General features: G+C 38.6%; 1 protein-coding gene across 1 annotated transcript in view; it reads left to right on the forward strand.

The window, feature by feature from the left end:
- Positions 1 to 23115, forward strand: part of LOC124120851 — a 140901-nt gene that overhangs the window by 88050 nt on the left and 29736 nt on the right. The window contains exons 16-18 of the mRNA XM_046483744.2: positions 3407 to 3461; positions 10658 to 10821; positions 12139 to 12197. Coding sequence (XP_046339700.2) covers positions 3407 to 3461; positions 10658 to 10821; positions 12139 to 12197 — 278 coding nt within the window. The remainder of the gene's footprint in view (positions 1 to 3406; positions 3462 to 10657; positions 10822 to 12138; positions 12198 to 23115) is intronic.

Consider the following 23115-nt stretch of genomic DNA (forward strand, 5'->3'; position numbering starts at 1 on the left):
CATACATCGGCCCCTTGCATATACGAGTATGCAAATTATTCATTAATCAACGTCAGACTGACATGCGTTGTTATAGGTATTGAACTTATCAGTGAAGGAATGCAGTTTTGATGAAGCAAAAAAGTTATGTTGAAAATATCAGTCTGATCCATCTTGATAAAGAAAGAGCATCTCAGCATGATTCCCACTGACAGTAACAGAACTTATTGGCAATTGCTTAAAAGTGGGACAGATACTTTGGGTTGGTAGACAGAGTAGACCAGACATCATGTTTTATACCAACAGCTTGGCAGCGTCACTGTTAGAAAGTTAAAGTCTGAAAAAGTTACCCTTCAATTCCAATTTCTGGGTGTTGAGAATACCCTGGAACTAGTTGTGTTCAGTGATGCTTTGGTGGTCATCTCATAATGCTTGTCAGAGAAAATGGTTCTTTCTCAACTCCTAGTTGGCAATCAAGGCATGTCCTACATATAGTGAGGAGTACCTTAGCAGGGAAACATTGGCCATGGCAGATGGCATTGACAATAGTATATTTCTGGCTACATTGTATTCTGAGTTGACAACAGGGTATGCACAACCACATCTACTTACGATCACCTGTGTTGCAGATTGTCACTCACTTTTCGATGCTTGAAATCTACAAAGTTTGTGAATGAAATAAGGCTTAGAATGGAGATTAGCAGTATTAAGGAACTCAATGAACAGAATCAAATGAAAAGCATCCTTTGGTCTGGGAGTAAGCAACAGCGCGCAGTTGTCTGACCATAAGAGGTGCATCCTCATTCACTCTGAGTGAGTGAGTGAGTGAGTTAGGTTTAATGCCGCTTTTAACAGTATTACAGTTATATCACGGCGTGTCAGCTTAATGTGGGAGAAAGCCCTGAAGTGATGCAGGTCTCAGATGTTTACAACTTCGGTGAAACCCACGAGCATGGGTATGGTGCTGACAAACCCAGAAACATAATCGGGGCGAACGAGGATTGCTGGTGTGCCCAAGGGACGCAACTCTGCACAGCGAATCACAGTGCCTTAGATGACTGGGCCACCTGTGCCCCCCCCCCCCCCCCCCCCCCGCCCCCTGAAAGTCCTTGATGATGGTGTGTGGCACTATGACACTTTTTATGCGACATGTCATTTTGGTTACTTTGCTGTTTGTGTTTTACAGACTAAATAACCATGATGACTTTTAAGAATAATTATTTCTTTGCTTCATCTTACATTATAATTTTAACAGTCCTCACTTTTGGTTCATAATTTTGTGAGCAGGACGTCTTTTCGGTGGATCCGTAAAGCAAGTTAAAAAAGAAATGTGGCCTAATTTAGGTGAGCTACAGAGCCTTATGGCTCTATTGTTTCCATTTAAACAGGCTAAACAAGAGAGTGGAAACTTTATGTGAATGATAGGACAATAAGTGGAGTTTCATCTCATATGTCATAAGAATTTAAGGTCAAAGTTTCAAGATCACAGGATATTATTGCTGAATATCCTTGAGATCACTTTAGGACTTCACATAGAAAATATCCAAGTGTAGATATGCATGCTTAATTTTGTTAAGCCTTAATTTTTCATACAATATCACCATCAAAGTATTCAATAATTTTTGCTTTATTAGCTAAATGATATACGACATATTTTTTGTATATGCAACATAATATGAGGTATTGTGTGTTTTGAAAATGTCTTTAAGTTATCTTGATTCAAGTTATGAATGTGCTGTAAAAACATTTTGCTGGTACTGTTTGACACAGGCTTTTTCACAATTCCCAAATGAAAGTTGTATTGAATGCTGAATGGCAGAAAAGTATGACTTTACCTTACCTTGCCTATGGAGCTGAAAATTTGAAGATGTATGTTGTCTCTACAACTTTCAATCCAACTCCATGGTAGCAGTACTGCAAATGTTATTTTTGCATTATACTCAGCTATTTCTAAATGTTTGATTATGAAATAGCAAGTATTTGGTTTGTGGAATAACATATGATTTTGGCACATTTGTTTTATTTTGATGAGGTTATGACCTTTGGTCTTAAGATACCTGTCTTCTAGTGTCTCTGCCTTTTCAAACATTTCCACTGAAACTATATGGCCTATGGAGTTGAAACTTTGCATGAATGCCCACAGCTATGGTGTGGATAAAACTTGCTCCACAGAATTTTAGTGTGATTTCAAACATTGCTGCCATTTCCATTTCCCCATTGCCTAGTTATGGCCAAAACGCCCTTTGCTTTGACTTGACACAAGGGACCTACAACAAAGCTCAAAGAAGGCATGTTTTCTTGTTCAATAAATCATACATAATGCAGCTACATTAAATAATATTTAGAACCTATAAACCTTTTTTCTTCAAAATGTTTTGAAAGTTTGCATAGGTGTTGCTGTCATGGGTGAGGTCTATTATGTATGTTCCACTTTTTGCAATAATATGCAGTTTTGACCTTGATTCAACCTTTACAGCATAATAGGTGTCATTGAAGTGAAAATACATCAACTACATCAAACTATCTCCATTTTGGAGCAATGGCAATAATTAGGATTGTAAATATCGTTCCCATGTAAACCAATGTTTACTTCTCTCAGAAATGGTTCACGAAACATTGCAAATGACTGTCAGTAGCAAAGTTTCACAATTCTACACCTTTTGATAAAAGAGGAAATGGCAACCCAAACTGTTCATGGATGGCAGGCCAGCATTTTTGCCAATTTGGCTGGTGTTTCAGTTGCCCCTTGGTTGGTCAAAGACAAAACAGCCATGGCTTCGTCCATTGAGGCAAATGCTATCTATCTTCAGTACTTCAAAGAGGGGTCTCTTTCTCGTAATTGTCAGTTAAAAAGGTACATGGCCCTGTGACAATACTTGGCTGATGAAGCTTGGTTTTGGTATCCTTGTTTTATCATGTTCAAATCAAAGTAATTTAGGAATAATTATATTTTTATATGGCCAAACAAGAACAAATGTTATTTAACTAAAAGTGCTTTGTTGTCAAAGAAGTTAGATTTTAAGACATTTCAGTGAAAATTTTCAGGTAAAGTTGGTGATATTGCTTCTTCATTTCTTGCATGTAATGTAAACACCTTTTTAGTTTTCCCATCATAATACCCTGTATGCACTATTCACAAGTTCCTCACAAGGTGAACTGACCTTTGCAATGTTTAGTTCCAAAGTACGCAAAACTATTACGACATCATAACATTCCACAGCATTCACAGTCCATGCACTGTAATGCAATGAAACTGAACTCAAAGTACCAGTTGGATATATCACTGACATTGTCTTCTTGTTCCTCTTGTGAGGTCTTCACAGTGTCTCTAGATTTATTTTGTATACTGTGATGCTTCTTCACTGAAAATGTAAATGTCATTTGTAAATGTAAACAATCTTTTCACAACTTTTAATCTCTATTTCAGAGGACGAATACGTGAATGTTAACGCTGATGACATGAACAGCTTGGATGTAAATGAGTAAGTATGACACTGAAAGCAACATACAAAGACAATGATCTTTATAATTGTGGTTGTGTAATCCAGCATAATTACCATATATCACTGTGTATTAGGCAAGTTTTTCATACCTAGAATAAGGGGTATTTCAAGGGGGTCGCCCTATACACAGGGTACAAGAGTTTTGAGGAGTTTTTTCCCCACAACAGAAAGACATAACCGTGAGCACATATCACCATGTCAACAATTCCATACTGAAGTATGCAAATTAGTCATGTAATTACACTGTCTGGTTATAAAAAATGTTCATTGTATATCTGGACTTGTGTTTGTTATCAATTTTATTAATTTTATTCAAAATTCCATTCAATATTGTTCACATTAATTTCGGCAAAATCATATGTGAAGTGATCCGTAGATCGCATAACTCACTGTGATTAACAGCAACTTATCAGCTGTTCCAAAGTGCTATGTTTATATGGTTGATATTATTATTGTCCCCTGCCGTGTGAAAGCGCGAAGCAGGGGATATAGTATTCACGACCGTCCGTACGTCCGTCCGTCCGTCCCACCTGTTTGTTGCCGCGATATCTCAAGAACTAAACACTGGATTGTCTTCATATTTGGAACTATGGTGTATATACAGACTCCGCAGACACCATTCGGTTTTGGTGACCTTGACCCCATTTTCAAGGTCACAGCAGGCATATCTGCTTTTGGAGTTGGAAAACGGTGTTGCCGCGATATCTCAAGAACTAATCGCAGGATTGACTTCATGTTTGGAACTATGGTGTATATACAGACACCGCAGACACCAGTCGGTTTTGGTGACCTTGACCCCATTTTCAAGGTCACAGCAGGCAAATCTGCTTTTGGAGTTGGAAAACGGTGTTGCCGCGATATCTCAAGAACTAATCGCTGGATTGTCTTCATATTTGGTATTTTGGTGTATATACAGGCGGGGGACATTTCGTCACTTCTGTGACAAATACTTGTTTGAAATACATAGTAAAGCTGCATCTAATATAACATTGGAATATATTATTCCTGATAAAATAATAGTTTCAGGTACAATACTTCTGATTATTGCATCAAAATGCTATTATTATTCAAGTTATATCATTGCAGGACTAATGCATTGAAAATAGAAAAGAAGATGTATTCTTGGGTAGAAAGTGGCCAATATGTTTGGATGGCTAGCCAAGGGTGAAAAGCCGTAGCAGCGAGAGCATATTATACACTTACCTCTCCGCTATTATCCCAGACAGTCATGTTCAAGCAATGAGAAAATGAGAACAAGACAGCACAAGGAGGGCGGGCGGGAGAATAGTTTTGTCTGACAAGCGAGTCTGGCGGTGATGTGAGAAATGAGGTAAATCACCATTATGTCACGTAGATTGATGTAAGCACTAACTGATGACGTCATATGATGACGTAACTGGAAAGCCGATGTAGTGTTTATAAACAAGCGCACATGGTACGCCGACGCCAACGATAACACAATTTCTTAGGTTAACACAAAATGCGATTATTTGGTAAAACTTTGCCAAATCACCGGTAGATTGGGAAAAAACATGGGTAGAGCTGACAGCTGTTTCCGGCTTAGTTTATTAGAAAATATACACGATAATCTTAATCTCTGCATAGGAGAATAGGAAATACAATTTAAATGGTAAATCATCATGCCTAATGATGTTTTGTCTAAAATTTCAAATTTGTATTGGCCGAGTTTGTTAATTTAGCTGTTTGTTTTCGTGAATTCGCTAAAAGAGGTACAATGTAAAATTATTCTTCACATAATACTTGAACTTGAAGACAAGCATGTTTTTATTGCATGCGCTGGTGATGTTCTTCATCCCGGAACATTGTATAGACGAAGTGAAAGGTCATTTGAAACTGGCCTAGTGCTGGTTTCTGGTTGATATCTTGAACAGATGTTGACAATTTCTCAGTATTGGCACCCTCACGCTCTATAGCTAGATTTCCACACGTTATCCAGGTCTCCAACCTCCTCCAGTCAGTATGTCAGGCCAGTTCTGTGCTACCTACAGTTCAGGTATTGTGCAGGAGCTGAAGTAGGTCTCAGAGTACTTGGATTACATCCAAAGATGTTCTCCGGATGTAATGTTTGAATTTCAGATTCATCAAAATGAAAGAACTTATCATTACTTATCATTACCAGTCACCCAGCCTTATTATCAATAAGTAAAAAAATTAACAGACTTTGACAATGCACTGAACATAAAAATGGTCTCCTGATCAACGTCAACTGGGACCACATTTCTGTAGCCCTGTTTTTGAGCTCAGGTTGACGTTAACAATTGCATTATGTTATTGGGTGGGATCTTAGTGTTGCACATGGTGTTGTATTCACATTTGATAGTTGTTCAGACTGCATAACAGTGTACCATCAATGAAAGCTAGAGTTTCTAATTTAGTTTGCATATGCATCCTCAGTTTTGATTCTGTTGTGTTCACCTGACACCGAAACAGATCTTGGTCCCTCACACGACAACAGGGAAATCCTCCAGGAGTCCTTCAAACTTCATTTATATTGGCTATCCAGCCTAACCTCATTACAGGTGGAATTTATTAGAAATCTTCTAAAGCTGTGAAACACAGTTTACAGCCTTCTGTAGACTCACTATGGGAAAAAGTCTCTTGAATAAAATGTCTTGAATAGAGTCAAGACCTGGAAGTAATGTTTTTGAACTATAAGTACATGGTTAAATATGTTAATATATTGGGAGTTTTGAGAAAAGAGCTTCTGTTTTTGCAAGTACTATAAAACATTTCCAGTATAAATTTGTTATTAATACTTGTGTGAGTTATGTTGTGGTTCTTAGGGGGGAAGGTTCAGTCTTTTTTAATGCTTAAGATTATGATTGTTACTTTAGTGGACACATTGCAAAGTAATGAAAAGTGCTACCAGTAACTGAAGCACAACATAACTATGTTGGGAGAATCACAGTTGGCTATTATGCCAGGGTATTCAATTTGTCCAAGAACACGTACCTTTCTTGACGTTTGTCCCAAAAGCATAGTACAATGTATGTCACATAAACTACCCATCACAAGCTGACCTAACAATGTGTTACACTGGATGCCCAGGACTGCTTCAAGTGGTTACTTCATTTGCAGCAAAAGTGTACAGTGGTATCCTCTATGACAGCAGCAATTCCAGTGACATTCCTGAAGCAGACTGAGTTTTCAGAGGTTTTGTTTTGACGCAACAACATTGTCAACTGCGACGTCAGTGGTGTCAAGCATTCAGAACATGTCCCAGCCAGGAATCGAGGACCGTTTGCTTCAATGGCAACATGTGCTGAACCTGCACAGGCATCTTCCTGAGGCAAGGGAGTTCACTGACTTTATGAGTCCAGTTTCCACCCACACTGAATTAGGCTGTGGCTTTTACAAGTTATGTCGCCGCTACTGACCAATCAAATTCCACCTCTCATATCACTTGCATTTGCTTCAAACAAAATGTCTGCGCCCAGTCTTGACCATCTGATAGATAATCAAGATCTATATTGAAATGAAATAGGTCTAACCTCACACAGTCAATCAAATCACTTGAGCACCTTAATTAAAAACATAAACAAATTTGGAAAATATCTGTTGATGCCGAGTTGACAGTACACATGCTCTGAAAATCGTGCATTTGAGCGTTGTCATTATATTTATGAACCGGAAGTTAATTTTGTTTTAGGGTTTTGATTGGAAAATGCTTCCTTAGTTCATCCAAAATATAACTCCATAATTCTAGCCCAGTTCGGCAAGTGTGGAAACTGGACTTTTAAAGTCATTTAACTCCCTTGCCTCTGGAAGATGCTGGGCAGGACGTACCAGGCAATTTTTGAAGCTTATGGTCGACATGTGATATGTTTTCTGTGTACTGTGTCTACAGTTGTCTGGTTTACAATAAGTCATCACTCATTAAGTGATCAAATGTGCACAGAATGCATGTTTTTTACCTCCCAAATGCCTGGTAATGCTTCTTTTTATTTGTTTAGTACATCATTTAACCATGAAACATACGAGGGATGTTCATTAGAGATTTCCCCTGACCCACTTCCGATGGACCTAATGGAAAGAAACCTGGCATAGATATTAGTCTTTCTCCACATAGGAACCACCAAGAGTTACACACTTCTCCCATCGTTTTATGCAACTATGGAGACCCCGCTTGTAAAAGCCCTCATTTTGCGTCTCAAACCAGGACTTGACTTCCAGAAATCAGTGTTTCATCATCTGTGAAACGTTTTCCCTTCAAAAATGACTTCATGGTTGGAAAGAGGTGGAAGTCAGATGGTGCAAGGTCAGGATAGTAAGGAGGATGTGGAAGGATTTCATAGCCACAGGACCGCACTTCTGTCTGGGCAACATGAGAGTTGTGTACTGGAGCATTGTCTTGCAGGAGACGGACATCCTTGGCCACGCCTCTTAAGCTTGATAGCATCCCGCAATTTCCACAGCAGTGAAGCATAATAAGCTCCTGTAATTGTGGTACCCTTTGCCAAGAAATCCATCATCACTACTCTGTGCTGGTCCAAAACACCGTGAGCATGACCTTGCCTGCCGAGGGTTGGACAAGTGCCTTCTTTGGGGGTGGTGACTCCACATGCTTCCATTGCATCGACTGAACTTTAGTCTCAGGATCATAGTGATGGACCCATGTTTCATCCTGTGTGATAAAGTCTGTCAAAAAAGTTTACCTGGTTTTTTTTGCACATGTCCAAAAGATCCTTTGAGCAATTGACTCGTTCCTGCTTTTGGAAAGATGTGAGCAACCTGGGAATCCATCGTGCAGACACCTTATGCATGTTCAAATTGTCATGGATGATTTTTTCCATAGACCCTACACTGATCTTGACATCTTGTGCTAACTGGTGAACAGTTATACGTCGGTCTGCCAAAATGGCGGTCTCCACTTGATGGATAGTGTCCTCATCAATGGCTGAATAGGGGCGACCAGGAATGGCAGCTGTTTCCACAGATGTCCGATCACACTTGAACTGGCGATGCCAGTGTTTAACAACGTCATATGATGGGGCATCTTCCCCATAAGTTGCTTTCATTTTATCGAAAGTTTCTTTTGGTGTGCGACCTTTCAAATATAAAAACCTAATCACTGCTCGGTATTCTACTGGCTCCATTGTCACATCCTACTCGATCATAACACCTGTAAAAGTGGTAAGATTAATAGTTTGGTGCTGCAAATTCAGACATAACCCATAGATACATGTATCATTACACATGTGAAATTTCAACCAAATATGATATCCCTAAGTGGTTTAGGGGAAATCTTTACTGAACACCCCGCGTAGCTACCATGTTGAAGTATTATTAGATTAAGATCTTCTCCGTGTAGTGGATAGGGTGTCAGCCCAGTGGGTTGTTAATGGTCGTTAATGCCTGGCACTTGGCATTAAGGGGGTAAAGCAAGGATTTATCTGAGTACTAAGTGTCAGTGTCAATGTATAATATTAAAAAACAACAAGTTTTTCAATAAAATTATATTTGTTGTATTATTTCATGGATTGATAATTGATAGAATGATAAAACAATGTTATCAAGGATACATGAGACCACAGCTAGGGGAGAGGTAATTGAGTCATATTGTCAGCCCATTAAGCTTTGTTAGCAAAGCATCTTAGATTTGCTGGTAAATCGTGTCTTGCCATGTGAAGTTGGTGGAGCTGATACCGGTTTGCGGGCAAAGCATAATGTTTCCTGAAGAGCTCTTTCAGCAAGGCTGTAGGAGTGTTTGTCTGCAGTTGGTTGGTCTGACCTTTCTTGAGTTGCTTGGTTGTGAGGATTTGTTCTATGATCTTGTTTGTGATGGCGTAACCAAACAGACAAATAGTTTGAAGAGGATAATCGGATTCATTTCACCGTTCTCGGTTATGTTATTCATCTTGTAGGCATATAACCCTACCCTTATCATCGCCAAAACTCTTTATGCGGTTTACAACGAAATGTCACCTCAATTTTAATAAAGAAGTTGTTTAGCCACCAGAAATTGTTCTTGTTTATATCCATAGTACATTCCATGCAAAACCTTATCTTCCATTTGAGATTACACCACTATTCATATTAATATATTGTAAATATTGCTGTAGTGTGTGGACATATTTCATACTCAAATGTATATCAATTTCATGGTATGTCCTTATATAGTTTAGGGATAACTTTAGCAAACAAATATTGCATTGCTTGAATTCATTTCAAAGTTGTTTGTTTGATGTTTAACGCTGCACTCTGCAGTATTCCAGCTGTATGTAAATAATCCAGTCTGGACCAGACAATCCAGTCATTGATATCATGAGCATCGATCCACAGCGAGCCTGACCACCCGATCCCGTTAGTCAGCACTTATATATTATGACAAGCATAGTCACCTGTTCAGGCAATCATTGGTTGCTGAAGACCTAATCTACCCCGGTTCTTCATGGGTCTCATGTGCAGACTCTTATGACATGTACATGTACCACAGAAACTGCAAGGGTGATTAGTGATTATAAGCAATCTCTGCAAAGACTTACTAAGCAAGTTAGTTAGACATTGTAAAAACCATATATGCTGATGGTTGGCCCCTTTGAAAGATATATTTATGACAATTTTTTTTATAAATGTCATGAAATTTGGTATATGTATAGTTTGTAGTGGGGTTCAACACATTTCATTCTGTTTCTTGAGATAGTTAATATTTTTGCCTTTGTTTCACCTTAGCAGTTCGACAATACTGAAAGCTCAAACTTTATTGCCATTACTTGACTGATTTCTTTCAAAATGTATTGAAATTAAGCTTATGTGTATTAACTAGTGGGGGTCTAAGACTTAAGTTCTGCTTTGCCCAATAGTTTAAATTTTGACCTTTTTGTAAACCTTGGCACTTTAACCATGCTCCTAAATTCTCCTAAAATGCATTTTTCTCACATTATAAACACCATCTCCTTGGAAACCACCGCTAAATCTTCACATGCTTGAACCCAGTAATGAGGTTTAAATTTGATGTTCTTGCAGTGAATCAAATACATGAGCACGTAGAAATATGACATTGATATATTCAGTGGTTTTGAAGACTGTTTTATTCTTCATTGCTTGCAGATGGATTCACATATGACATTTTGACAGTATGCAGATGAGCTGACAAGGACACCCAGAATTTTCCCATTTACTTTTGCTGATATTATCTTACCACTCTCTTTCAGACCAAAAAATGAAGCAAGTGCATGTTTATTCATTCCGTCTCAGACAAATTCTCATGATGTACTGTTGACACTGAATGAGAAACAAATATGCTCTAAAGGATTCCTGAAGCCCAACCTCAACTATCATCCTAACCATGAAGTCATAGTTTTTTTTTCTCCAAAAGGTATGTATATGCCTTCTTGTCTAGCCGTAAGAGTACATTCACTAAGAAACTTTCTTTGTTCAAAGATAATTATTTTAGTTATTATTTAAGCAGTCCCTTTAAAGGGGCACTGCTTAATGTGTTTGCTCAGATTTAACTCCAAATGCCGCAGCCGCAAATGATCATCTCAACCATGTGCTGATGGTCATGGTCACTCAGTGTGATATGTATGATTGGAATTTGGACGAAACTTAGTATAAGTGATCTCCAACCCTTTGATAACTTTTGTGTGACCTCTCAAGGTCACTCCAGATTAAATATTAAACAAGTTCTAATTTGACCAAATTTTTGATTAAGTCCAATCATTTAAGAGGACTTACAATAATTAACTCCATACCCACTATCATATGTCATGGTTGTATCAAATGTAAATGTTGCTTTGTTATTCACTCATGAAATGACTTGCAAATTGTTGCATGCAGAAGTATAGTCAGCACATTTGTAACACAAACTATGTTTGCCACAAGCAATGTACAGAGACACGTGATTGGATGATGTTAAAGGTCAAGGTCACCCTTTGAGAAGTAGACATCCCAAAAAGTTTGTGTATAAAATATTTGAAATTGGAATCTTGATGAAACTTTATTGTATCTCTGCTGTTCATAGCTGAGATTGTAGGTCAAGGTCATTAAACTAGAAGTGCTTGTAACTATATTATTGATGTAGCTACAGGCAGAAGACTTTCTCTTTTAAATTGTATTGCATTGGGCATGAGTTTTCCCAAAGCAGGAGTGTTGTTATTAAACTGGAAGTAATTACAACTTACTGTTATTAAAGTAGCGAGGGTCATAGGACCCAGGGACCTCTGAGCATGGGAAACCTTACATCATTTGTGTTGGAGTCATCTGTCTATTTTTAACATTTCTCTGGAACCCCCATTTTGTAGCTTTTTTAACCTGGGACCCCAACAAGTAGACAACAATTATGTGTCTTAGTTTTGTCACCACCATACCATACTCGAGGCAAATGTTTAAGACCTGCATCACTTCAGGCTTTCCTCCCACATGCCATGATATAACTTCAATACTGATCAAAGCGGCATTAAACCCAAATCACTCACTCATACAGGGCCGGAATGTATGTCCACAGTTTAAGCAGAGTAACTTAATTTCAGAAACTCAATCATACATGTTCTAGATAAGCAAGTTTCCTAAGATGTGTCTGATTGGCTACTTGGAAAATAATTGCTTGTTCCTTAACCAATCAGAAGCTTGTATTTTAATGTAAGGTAAGATAACATGCAATGTCTTCTCACTATTTTCTTATACTTTGTTCCAGATGCGGCTTTGGCAAAGCAAGCATTGGCCGAATATCGAGCAGAGAGACTTCCCACAAATGTTAGTTTTTATATGTCATAATCTATTTTACAATCTCACTGAATGTAGTATGAAGGTGTCTTTCATGTGTACTTTCATCTTGTCTATCCATCCATTTAAATCTGTTACCAAGAACAAATTAAGGAAATCTAGCTATAAAATTTTGTCAATGGATCTTTAGGTAAAAGTAAATGACCAAATGTTATATAGATCAGTTAGATTCAATAAACTGGTTATACTGTTTGTCCAGTTAGCTAATGAAAGTGGTACAAATCTGTACCATATGTGGTTATAGGTGCTCATGTGTAGCATGGTTACAGCGTACATAAGCTAGGATGCATGTCTACACCTCGAAAATTTGTTTTGCCAGTATGATTTACAATAATAATTTAAAAACTACAAACATTTTTTGTAGATTGACAAAATATTTTTCCAAACTGCTCTTCTGATGTTAACTATGTTGAGAGCAACATGAGATTTCTCTTACCTGTCTAGTCACTTTAATGATCTGTTAACTGTCAACAGATATTCAAAGGATATTGGTGCTTTTGTCTTTTTAGTCAGAGTCATGTCATACCTCCTTTTGCAACCATTCCATGACGATGCCCCAGCAGATATCCATCCCCCTTGTGGGAAGGTCGGGGGACGTAGATAACTCTTCCCCTGTTCCCGTTTTTCAGTCACAAACCCTACCGATTTGGCTATATCTATGAATTACGATCGAGACTACCACCTTATGTAACACCAACCCTGGCTCCAGTGTTTTACGCTGCCAACTTGAACTGATTACGTCCGACCACTGGATCCTAGATGTTTCTTTCAGCTACAAGTAACACTTCAAGACCCGTCCACTTCTTGTGTCCATCCAGATTCCATCTGCAAAACTAAGGGCACCTGATCTTGCCATCAACACAATGCTAAACAAACAAGCCATTCTTGTATTCCAAGATTGGGGCGTCAGCAAACTCTTTTATTCTCCGGTATTCTTGGAACAGAAGAAAATACCACTAAAATGAGGATAATTATTGATCTCAAGAAGATGAAAAAATTCTCCCTGATCTTTCCTCAAAATTTCATATACGGAGTTTGGCTTTTCAGTATCGATCTATTAGAAGCCTATCTCCAAGGGCAGATACATCAGTCGTCACCAAAATATCTCCTTCGCAATAAACACAAGTTGTCATGAGTTCGGGTTCTCCTGTTCAGGATCTCGATTACACCATGGTTGTTCACCATAATAATGGCACCTTGATTTGTTTGCCACATGCCTGAATTAATTTATGTCAGTCCGTTGCCAGACCCGAGGGCATTACAGATTGACGCCCTGTTGATGGATTGGACAGATCTCTTCACTTACACATTCCCTCCTTGGTCTCTCCCAGACAAAGTACCGTAATTAAAAGATTTATATGATGAAATCACAGGAGGTTTATAGGAATTGCTGTCAACTATACAGGGAGTGTCATAGAGGAAGAACCTGCCTTCCCTCTGGTATATTCTGGCAATGATTTAATAAAGGTAGATGATTCGTTAGAATTATCAAACAATAGTTATTAACGTTAATAATTCAAAGAATACTAACTCTTTTACAGAAGTACTTCCTCCCACTTCCCCAATCATATGTCTCTAGTTGATTGATGTTTGGAAAGAAACAAAATATTTCCCGCCTTCACACACGAGAGCGCTGTGGGCTGTTGGGTGCTATCGTGGTTACAACTTATTATTGTATAGTTGACAGTAAAGAGCCAAAATACAGGAATTTGACAATGGTGTGATAGAGGTAGTATTCTTAGAATTATTAACATGATAATTGTTTAATTTCTTGATGAAACTTGCTATACAGATCAGTCTTTTGGAAAACTGGTGCCTTTTTATGATTTGGGATTTTTATTTTTTATATTTTCATGTTTTCATGACGAAATTTTGGACTTCACTGACAATGAGAATAGTGCTCGTTTCCAGAGCAGATCTCCAAAACCATTGAATATTTCTAGATGAAACTTGGTATACAGATCAGTCTAGTGGGAAACTAGTACCTTTTGATGATTTGGGATTTGAAAAATACTGAACAGCATAATTCATTTTTTCATGGAACTGAAGGCATCCAATGGCAATGAATCAAAAGTAGGGTATCAGTAGCCAACCTCCATTTCCTATTTGCACCAGACCTGGGGTATATGTAATCTCCTGATGACTCTTGTTCCAAGTGTTGTCATAAAACGGTAGGCAATTCAACCAGTATTTAAACTACTGATCGAGGGAACTATACACTGACTTAACTGCATACAAAAAGAAAACGAGAGAAATGTCCAACAACAAACCACAAGACAGTGTCAAGGAACTTGGGATGAATTTACAAAAAGCATTCAAATACATGATGAAAGTCTGATTGGAAATTGTATCAATACCTTGTGTACCCTTCTCAAGCATCCAGAAATACCTGGATATGATGCCTTATTGATGACATAAACCTTCTGATGGAGTCATTGGATATTTGTTCAACACCTCCAGTAAGAGTAATTTCTGTCACCCGTGGTGGTGTATACTGGCACCCTCAACTCAGTGATCAACACAATGTACATAGTTATCAAATGTATTACCATACAACAAGTCACAAGCATTTACAGCCTGGGCCAACAAACACATGGGCTCGGAATATGACACAAAGTTTACAATATCTCTGCCCTACCCTGAAGATGTGGGAAAAGTAGTGAGACTGACAGCATAATTACCTTACAGGCAGCCCGATAAAGTTGCCTGTTGCCCAAAAATCGTGTGTGTTTGTCTTAACCAAAGTCTACCGTTTATATAGTCACCAAGAGAGACAACTGGCTGTGTATGGCAACACTGTCCCAAACCAAATCAGCAACCACCTGTCTGCCCCCGCGGGAAGAGACATGCACTGAATGAAGGACAAGAGTTGAAAGACAGCCAAGCATCACCAATCGGATTTTGTTACAGTAAGCATGACACCTGAAGCCACACCTGTATGTTATTGATGTTGAAAAGAATTGGATGAATCGAGCAGTGAGGGTCTGTTATTGTCCTCTTGGATCAATCTCCCTTGTGGGAAAGGGGAGCACAACTGACTGGGCGTTCAAATTTCTACGAATGATGACAAAACATGTCTATTTTTTAACCAGAAATCCCATCCCACAACATGATACCAAAAAGGTGAACTGTTTAGATGTATCCTAGAACCATTCATGCAGCTCTCTGTTGATACACCCACATCTGATCATCAGGATGGAGCAAGCTGAACCTACTCTCGTCACTGAACAGTACCCTAGCTTGACCAATCACCTTGTTACCAACGTCACATAATTCAAGACCACTGTCGTCTATTTCAACAGTGGGGTATGTGGGTGCGATATCTGCAACTCATAATTATCTTGACACTGTGCATGTGCGGATGCAGCATCCCAGTCCCATCAAGGGTGAGTGTGTCACCATTAGATACAATGTGGACAGATGGTGGACAATGGACATTAGGGTGTACCTGTGTGTTCTTGCAATATGGACCCGTGTACCATTCCAAGACCCCTCTCTATCCTTTCGGTTATAATGCTGCTTACCTTGGAATTTTTCTTGTGGCTTTTATGAGCTGTGATGATTTGGGATCCAACCACTAGATTTTTATACCCTCTGTGCATCTTCATCTTGATATATAGTCTGTCCTGCCATCAGTCTGTAAACTAAAAAAAACGTTCAATTTTTTTCAACGAAAATTGGCAATTATATCAAATATTCCCTGCAGTGGTGCCTGCTGCTATTTGCAGATTTTTGGTATTTTTATTTTTCTTGATTTCATTGGAAACAATTTCGACTAGTCTCCTGAGGGGGTGGATTTAGTTTCCAGAGCACAACTAAAAAGACGTTCAATATTTTTTAACAAAAAAAGGCAGATATATAAAAAATATCTTGAAGTGGTGCCTTTTGCTATTTGCATATTGGGGGCATTTCTTTTTTTATCGATTTCCATGTAAACAAATTGGACTTAGTCTCATAAGGGGGTGGATTTTCTTTCTGGAGCACCACTCCAAAACTATTCAGAATGGAGGGGTAGGTGTTGTTTCCGACGCATAACTTCAAAACTGTGAAAGACATTTCATCCGAAGCCAGTACATGTACGTTTTAACCAAAGGCTAAAGTGGTGCCATTTGCTATTTAGGAATTTTTCAAAATTTGATTTTTCCTGTTTCCATGGAAACAGGTTAGAGTTATTCTTTCATGACACTTTACACACACAAAGACCAGTTTGTCAAATTGTGCCTTTTGCTACTTAGGGGTGTTTAGAATATAGACATTTCCATTTCGGTGGCAACAAGTTTGAATGAGTGAGTGAGTGAGTTTGGTTTTACGCCGCTTTTAGCAATATTCCAGCAATATCAAGGCGGGGGACACCAGAAATGGGCTTCACACATTGTACCCATGTCGGGAATCGAACCTGGGTCTTCGGCGTGACGAGCGAACGCTTTAACCACTAGGCTACCCGACCGCCCCCGCAACAAGTTTGACTTTGACTATATAATATATGTTCATAGTGGCGTATTTGTCCAGGACATATCTCTAAAATTAATATCTATTCTTTCATGGCACTTTACACAAACGGAGACCAGGTTGTCAAATGGTGCCTTTTGCTATTGAGGGACTTTTTGAATTTATATTTTTTCTGTTTGCATAGCAACAAGTATGATTTTGATTCTGTTTATCGTGGTGTGTTCCTGACAGATTCAGTGTACCAATTCCATGGTATTGTTTTGATAACTGAGTAACTATACTCTTGTATATGGACAGTCAGACAGATTAGATAGAAATTCTCTCATCATGTTGGATTTAAGTAACAGTCAGATGATTTGTTATTTCAGATTTGATGGGGCCATTTTTCTGATGACACTTGTTTTTTAATGTGAAAATTACACAATATACACATTTTCCTTTGGAGGAGAGCTTGGTCACATGATTGTGAAACTGATGTTTATAAGTGGCTGAACAAAACAGTTTGACATTCATATGTTTTTTCGCAAAACTGTCTTCTTGAAATGATGTAAACGCTGTCAGGCTACGTACACATTCTTCTTGTCAGGCTACGTACGCATTCTTCTTGTCAGGCTACGTACACATTCTTCTTGAAATGATGTAAACACTGTCAGGCTACGTACACGTTCATGGGGGAACCCCTAGGAATTCCCTTGCACGAATACATACAGAAGCGTTGTTTCTGATCATTTAGATGTTTTAATCTTGAACTTAGCATTTTAGCATACATTGAAAGAGTTTGACTGTGATTGTTCACAGATGTTCTCCCTATGACCTATCCCAGTGAACAAAACGGAAGAAATTTACATCCCAACTATCGTATGGACTCAATACGTGTCTAGACTACCGTGACAGTATACAGCATCTATGAAGTTACTTCAGTATCTTATTGACATATATTTACAATCACCTTTCAATGAACTGCCAATTGAACAATGCCTGACACTTGTAACCGCCACAGGTGCATCTACAACTTAAAACATCTCTCCTGTCATATCTATCATGTCGGACATTTTGATATCTTTTTCTTGATGTAAATGTATTACGATGCAATGTCATTGTGAGTTACTTACTGGGGTAGTTCTTAACAGACCTTTCTCATCTGATGTGAAATCTTCATAGAGTGAGAGTCAAACACTGTATGAACATCATCACAATCTTCAACGTTCATACAGTTTTGCGCTCTCTCTATGAAGGTTCATAGTCCAGTGGACTCGCACAAAGTGATTGTCAATTCTTAAATATTGATAGTTTAAACCAAATATTTGATAAACCAAGCAAGTATCCTTCACTTGATTATTTAAAGACATTACGTTGATCGACATTACCAGTCGTAAAGAATAGCATATGTGTGAGAGTAAAATTACCCAATTATGGAATATTTGTCACTTGTTCATAATTCTGAATGGTAGTTAGCTCAAATTTGTTTCTTATCACCCCAGCATATAATGTGAGTGGATGTAATCAACATCTCATCTCGTCTGTCTGTAATCATTTCATTTCCGGAGTGTATCTCAAAAACTGTTCAATTTTTTTCAACAAAAATTGGCAGATATTGTGACGTTGCTGTAAATTCAGATCCATTGTCACTTTGGAGCACACAAGGAGCGCCAAGTAGGAGAAATATGTCCAAAAGTTGATAGGCAACTTCAGAAGCACGTTTAGACGTTAGGGGACGCAACACAACAAACTTGGTAAGATGATCCTGGTAAACCATGATCCACTTATACTGGCCTTGACTCATTGACTGCATGTCGATGAGGTCCACTTGAGCCCTTGAATTAAAAGAAAGAATGGGCTTGACAACGGTCCCCTTGTTGGTTGGTCGCTTCCTCTTCCGCTGGCACTCCGTACACATGGATTTGAAGAGGGAGATTGAATCAATGGTGATGTTGGCATACTTCTTATTTATTTCATGAATCATCTTATCTCTTCCGCCATGACCAGTTGCCAGGTGAGCGCGCTTGATAGTGTCGTACGTATCTTCGATGGTCACAAAATACAGTGTATCTTCCTCTGATGACTGGCGTCGTTTGATCAACTTGTCAACGTCACCACACTTCAGTATGTGTTTGCCTGATTGGCTTAGGACAGGATTATTAAGTACTTACTGACTTACTTTGGAGATTTAACGTGCGCTTTCCGACTGATGCGTATTTCGCACACGGGCCCGGCCAGCCCATTTAATGTGTTTCCGAAAGGGGCGAAGGTGGTCTGTGCAACCCAAAAGGGGGGTTTAGGGGTTGCTTATATAGAATTGGGGAATTTTGAGATTTGGAATAGATGACGATGGGGTTGGGGAGGAGAACTAAGGGAGCTGGGTATGGTGGATGTTTTTTTGTTTATGTGATTTTGATTTGGTAGGTTATTGTGTTTTTAGATGCGTTTTATTAGTTCCGTTTTTATTAAGAATACGCCTAAGGCCTTGAAGTTTTCTAGTTTATTTTGTGGGTTTAGTATTGCTTCTAGAGTGAGAGCCTTGTTTAGATTGAGGGTGGTTTGTAATGCGGTTCGATGTGTTTAGGTAGTGTGTGCAGTGGATGAGTGCGTGTTCTGGGGTTTCTGGTTGTTTGCAGTGTGGGCAGTTACCTGTAGTGTGTTTTTTAAATTTTTTTAGGTGGTTATTTAGGTTGGTGTGTCCTGTTTGGAGTCTAGTGATTACTCTGTCGATTTTTTTTGATGGATGGAGAATTTTTGGTTTGGTTAGTGGTTTGCTGAGCACTTTTTTGATTTGGCTGTTTGAGTTTAGATATAGGTTATGCCATTTTTTGGTGATTTTTTGCTTGTTTACACTTTTAATTTCTGATTTTGAGATGGGTAAGTTTAAGCTTATTTCTGGGATTTTGAGGGATAGTTTAGCTGCTTTATCGGCGTTTTCATTACCGTATATTCCTACGTGGGCGGGTATCAAAGAGAAGGTTATTTGTTTGCCTGCCTTAGTTAGGTCGTTGGAGCTTTTAAGTATTTGATTTATTAATTTAGGTCGTTTTTTGTATTTTTATTTTGGAGGGCTTGCAGTCCACTTAGGGAGTCGGTAAGTATTAGGATTTTTTTGTGGTTTTTGGATTCTTGATTATGGAGGGCTGAGGCCATGCCCATTAGTTCTGCCGTGAATATTGATGGGTTGTTTGGGAGTCGGAAGGATTGTGTGGTTTTAGTTGGTTGTGTGGTATGGACTCCGAAACCTGTGTGTTTGGAGGTCGGTTCTGAGGATCCGTCCGTGTAAATGTGACACCAATTTGGCCAATTTTCGTGTATGTATGCTAGTGTGGTAGTTTTAGCTATGTTTGGGTCGGTTTGTTTATTTATTTGGCTAGCTAGTGTTGTGTCTATTTTGGGTATTTTAAGTTTAGGGGTGAAGATATTTGATTGTTTGCAGTTTTGTTTAAGATTTTTAATTTGGTGTTCATTTAGGTAGTTTGTTATTCTTTGGGATATTGGGGTAAGTAAGGGGTTTTTACGAGCTAGAGCTTGGTTTTTGTGGCTGATGTTTTGGTTTATTAAGTTTTGGATGAGAGGGTTTTATTGGGACGCGGCCCAGAAATTTAAGCTTAGCTGTTCCCTGCGTAGACTTTGTGGCATTTCTCCTGTTAAGGCCTGAAGTGAGGTGTAGGAGGTACCGTGTTGGGTGAGTGTAATTAGTTTGAGAGCCTGATATTGTATTGAGTCAAGTTTTTTTATATAGAGAGTTGTTTAGGGTGTTGTATATGGCGCAGCCGTAGTCTAGTTTTGATCTAATTAGTGAAATGTGGAGAGAGAGGAGGGTATCTTTGGAGGCTCCCCAGTTAGAGCCAGTTAGGCATCTTAGGGTGTTTAGGTCTTTACTGCATTTAGTTGTTAGGTTTTGGATGTGAGCATCCCAGGTGAGATGTTCATCGAAAATAAGTCCTAAGAATTTGGTTTGTTTTTGAAATTTGATTGTTTGATTGTTTAGCTGGAGGATTGGGGAGGCGGGTTTCATGTTTTTATGTTTGAATACTATTCCTGTTGTTTTTTTCTGAGTTAAGGGAGAAGCCCCATTTGTCAGCCCATTGTTGTATTTTATTAAGAGATTTTTGGAGTAAATTTTGGACCATTTTCATGCTTTTAGTGCGGATCCAGATGGCTCCATCATCCGCAAATTTTGATGTGTTTACTTTAGGGGATAGGCCCTCGAATAGATCGTTTATCATTATATTGAAGAGGATACTGCCCTGTGGAGTGCCATTTTCTAGGGGACATTGGTCCAATAGAGTTTGGTCTATACCCACGGTTATTTTACGATTGTTTAGGAAGTCCTGGATGTAGTTTATTATCTGACCTTTGAGTCCTATTTTTTTAAGTTTTTGTATAAGCCCATCGTGCCATACCATGTCGAAAGCTTTAGAGAAGTCTAAGAAGATGCCTGTGGTATATTGTTTATTTAGTTGTCCTGTCTTAATATCTTGTTCTAGTCGGGCGAGGTTATCTAGGGTTGAGCGGCCAGGAGTGAAACCGCTTTGATCTGGGTTTATGATGTTATTTTGGGTTAAGTAATGTTGTAGTCTATTTTCAGCCATTGATTCCATTACTTTACATAAGTTTGAAGTTAGGGATATTGGTCTATATGAGTTAGCTTGATTAGCTGGTTTATTAGGTTTAGGGATTGGTATGACTAGGGCCTGTTTCCAGGGAGTAGGAACCTGTCTGTTTAGGTAGATGAGATTGTATAGTTTGAGTACGGCCTGGAGTAGTTTTAGGGGGAGTTTTTTAATTATTTGGTAAGAAGTTAGGTCCAATCCTGGGGCAGTGCCCTTTTTCCTGTTTTGGATTACGTAGAGGAGCTCCTCCATTGTGTAGGGTTGATTTATTTCTAGATTGTTATTGTTTGGTTCTTTTGTGGGTTTGTTTTCTGTTTTAAGTTTATCTTGGAATTTTTGACTGAAGTTGGTGTGAAAAGTGGTTGGCGAGATCATTTGCTTTTTGGGCGGGGTTGGTTGAGTTGTCAATGTTAGGGTTCTTTTTATGTCGTTTTAAGCCTCTGATGGCGTGGATTTTGCGCCAGACCATTCTGGCATCTGTACGGTTATTTATACCTTCGCAGAATTTTTTCCAGTCTCTACTTTTGGCTATTTGGACTAGTTTTTGAACCTGGTGGTTTAGTTCGTGGGCTATGTTTAAATATTTGTAGTCGCGTTTTGCTTTATTGAAGGCTGATTTACGTTTTCGTCTAGTCTGTTCTATTTCCTCATTCCACCATGGTACCGTTGGTTTGCCTGTCTTAGATGTTTTGAAGGGGATGGAGGTTTTGGCTGCGTTTATTATATAGTCTGTTAGGTTTTTGCAATAGGTTTCTGGATCATTATTTTCTATTTCGTTTAAGTTAGCTTCGTTGCAGATATCTTGGAATTGGTCCCAGTTAGCTTTATTGTAATGGAATTTTGGTTCTTGGTTTTCTGTTTGGATTGGTACGTTTGTATTTCCTATGGTTATGTTTATGGGGAAGTGGTCACTACCTAGCGGGACGTCGTGCACTTCCCATTGAGTACTTAAGGCTAGATCTGCGGTGCATATGGTTAGGTCGATAGCCGACATTTTTTGGATTATCTTATCGTACCTCGTGGGTTGGTTGCTATTAAGGAGTACTAGGTCGTTTGTTTCTATCCATTCGGAGATTAATTTGCCATGATTATCTATTTTATCATCTATGCTCCATGTAGGATGGTGAACGTTAAAGTCTCCTAGGAATATAGTAGATTTATCGCTTATTTGGAGTAGTTTGTTTAGATCCTCAGGTTGGACTTTTTTGTTCCGCCCAGTGGTAAATATTTATGATGTTTATGTTTCGGTTATTTAATGTGATTTTAATGCCGTTGGCTTCTAGGTTTGGCGTGTCTATTTTTATTTCTTCGTAATTTATACCTTCCCTGATAAATATGATTAGTCCTCCTGTGGCTCTTCTTGTTTTCGGTTTCTAACTGAGTTGTAGTTAGGTAGTGTGAATTTGGATTTTTTTTGAGAATTTGGTTTCCTGTATACAAGCAATGTGAGGGCCTTTATTTAGTTTAAATTTAGTTTTTAGTTCATGGCTGTGGGAGGTGAGTCCGTTGGCGTTCCACTGAAAAATATTTAGTCCTTCCATTATTGGGTTCGGGTGATTGGTGTTTGTTTTTGTTTTTTTATTCGGTGAGTTCTTTTAGATGGAGGTTAAAGAGGAAGAAGGGAAGATCGGTTAATTTTAGATTGAAAGCTACTTTGTGGAAGGATTTCATGCTAGCTTTTGGTGAGTTTTGACTATGCATGTATGCTAGGAGTAAGGTGAGATTATTTAGGTTTTGGGTGTTGGCTGGTTTGGGAGTTTGGTTTGTTTTAGTTGGAGTAGTGTCTATTGTTTCCTCAGTAGTGGAGAAATCTTCGTCATCGGTTAGATTAGGTTTAGCTG

The sequence above is a fragment of the Haliotis rufescens genome, unplaced genomic scaffold (genome assembly GCF_023055435.1).
Source record: "Haliotis rufescens isolate VD_foot unplaced genomic scaffold, xgHalRufe1.0.p SCAF_12, whole genome shotgun sequence".
Taxonomy (NCBI): Eukaryota; Metazoa; Mollusca; class Gastropoda; order Lepetellida; family Haliotidae; genus Haliotis; species Haliotis rufescens.